General features: G+C 41.6%; 1 protein-coding gene across 3 annotated transcripts in view; it reads left to right on the top strand.

Annotated features, from left to right (window-relative positions):
* LOC122245754 (dehydrogenase/reductase SDR family member 11) overlaps nucleotides 1-1938 on the top strand; it is a 15352-nt gene extending 13414 nt beyond the window's left edge. For all 3 annotated transcript variants that reach the window (XM_043003734.2, XM_043003733.2, XM_043003735.2), the window contains one exon: nucleotides 1798-1938. In XM_043003734.2, coding sequence (XP_042859668.1) covers nucleotides 1798-1839 — 42 coding nt within the window. In that variant the 3' untranslated portion in view covers nucleotides 1840-1938. The remainder of the gene's footprint in view (nucleotides 1-1797) is intronic.
* Nucleotides 1939-2500: the final 562 nt, after the last annotated feature.

Below are 2500 nucleotides of genomic sequence, written 5' to 3' on the forward strand. Positions count from 1 at the left end.
TAATCCCCACTCAATATTCACACACAAACACGACAGCACACACACAAACCCCACATACAACCACCTCATACTCACACCACTCACCCACTGACAGACTCACACACACAAACTCTCAACCACAGTACAAACACACTCCCTATCATACACCTCACACACACACACTCACCACACACTCACACCCCAATAACACACTCACAAGACACACACACACACCAAACACACACACTCCACCACAACCCACTCAACACACACACCCTCAGACATACACACCCACACTCTCAACCACTACAGCACAACTGACTAGTCTCACACTCACACAAAGCACACACTCAACTCACTGAGCACTACACACACACACACACATTGAGAGAGTGTGGAGAGATGAGAGTGTGAGAGTGAGAGTACCACACTCACACACTAACTCTCTCACACCCTCACCCCCCCCCCCCCCCCCCCCCCCCCCCCCCCCCACCCCCCACACACACTCACACACAAAAACACACTCACACGAAACACACATCACTCTCAATCTCACAACAACTAACGACACACAACACACCCACCACACACACCCACTAACCACACACACACACACCACTACAACGACTCACACACACACACACACACAACACACACCCACAAACACACTCCACCCTCACACACCCACAACACACACACACACCCACACAAACGACACTCAGACACACACACACACTAACACTCCCACACACACACACACACACACACACAACCACACACAAACCACTCACAACACACACACACACACACCCTCACCACACAGCACACACACACACACACACACACACTCACTCTCAAAATCACACCACACAGACCAACACACACACACTCACACACACTCACCAACACACACACACACGCACATCACAACCACCATACCACCCCACTCACACACACACTCACACACACTCACACTACTCACACACACTCGTCACACACCCACACACTCACACCACACACACACACACACCGACCGACACACACACAACACACACACACACACTCACTAAAATTAGCCACATAAGACACCAATGCCCATCCCATGCTCTCTTTCCACCACATTGCATGATTTGCCATATTTTTATTTATCACAGGTATCAATCTTTTCTCTTGGAATAACCATTTTACAAGCTCTCCCAGATTTGTTTTGATTAGCCATTTTGAGAGAGAGTAAGGTCAATAAGGGTTAGAAATGAGATAGACGAGGAGAATGTTTTCTCCATGGTCTTGGCGGCATGGGATGACAAACATTTTCCCATAAATTCATCGCAAGACAAGGATTTAGGCTGATTTTAGAAAGCTGCACCTCGAAAACAAGAACCTGTGAAACGAGCTTCATTGTCTTGAGATATTATTTTTTTACAATTTATCACTGACCTTAATGCAAATTGAATATCAGAGAAAGTGAAATTTTACATAAGTTGTCAGCTATGATGATATAGCAGTCAGTGAACATAGTAGGCAATGTCAAGGCCTTATAATGATAACTACTATACAAAACATGAAATGATTAGAATCCTACATTTTTTCAATCCTGTTTAATCAGGGGGCTAGTGAAAACTGAAAATGAATAAATGTTTTTAATTTTATATAAGCAGAGATAATTGATGATGTTCATATGTATGAATACACTCCATTTTATAAACATGGTAAATAAGATATTCATAATAGGTATTTATATCTGAAATGCTGTTCTAAATATTTTCAACTGGAAGCATGATATATAATATCAATAATCAATGTTTTATTTCATTACAGATTCATGATATTCTAGTACGACCCACAGAACAAGCTTCATAATCTACCTCTTCATATGAAACTGACAGGTTCCAATAGAATGAAATGATAAAAATGTGTTTTTGATCAAACTAAGAATATATTTTATAATGTATCTACCCAGAGTTGTATTTTCTTTGTGTTGAGTTCCATTTAACTTTCCACATGCTATTGAGCTTGTGTTTGGCTAACTGTTCAGAAGGGTATTTTCAAGTATGCTCAATTGTTACAACTTTGTTGAGAAATATATTTTGACAAGCAATGATTCAGATTTTAGCTATTACATTATGATAGCTTGAGGCCAATAAATTTACAAAAAAAAAATTGTTACATTAACCCAGTCACGACGGGGGCATTCCAGCCTTGCATGTTACAATGCCGGGGCTCTCAAACGCATAGGCCTAATTCAGTTAAATAAACGACGCCGTATGGCGTCACCCAGCAAACGGGCCTTGAATGCGCGGTACCGTAGTGTACCAACCGTCCAGAGAGGGTTAATATATCCTTCTTCAAGGTATTGGACTTGTTATTCTTACAGACAGGCATATAGTATGGTCTAATAAACAGTACAAGGGCTAGGCAAAGAGTAACATATTACCCTCTTCTTAGTCCATTGCTGTGTCAAACGAGTTTTCCTTGTGTCTGTGCAACAATGACCAAACTATAATGAAATCATTCTTTGTGA

Source organism: Penaeus japonicus, unplaced genomic scaffold, assembly GCF_977035675.1.
Source record: "Penaeus japonicus unplaced genomic scaffold, GWHDUDI00000001_assembly GWHDUDI00000021, whole genome shotgun sequence".
In the NCBI taxonomy this organism is placed as follows: domain Eukaryota; kingdom Metazoa; phylum Arthropoda; class Malacostraca; order Decapoda; family Penaeidae; genus Penaeus; species Penaeus japonicus.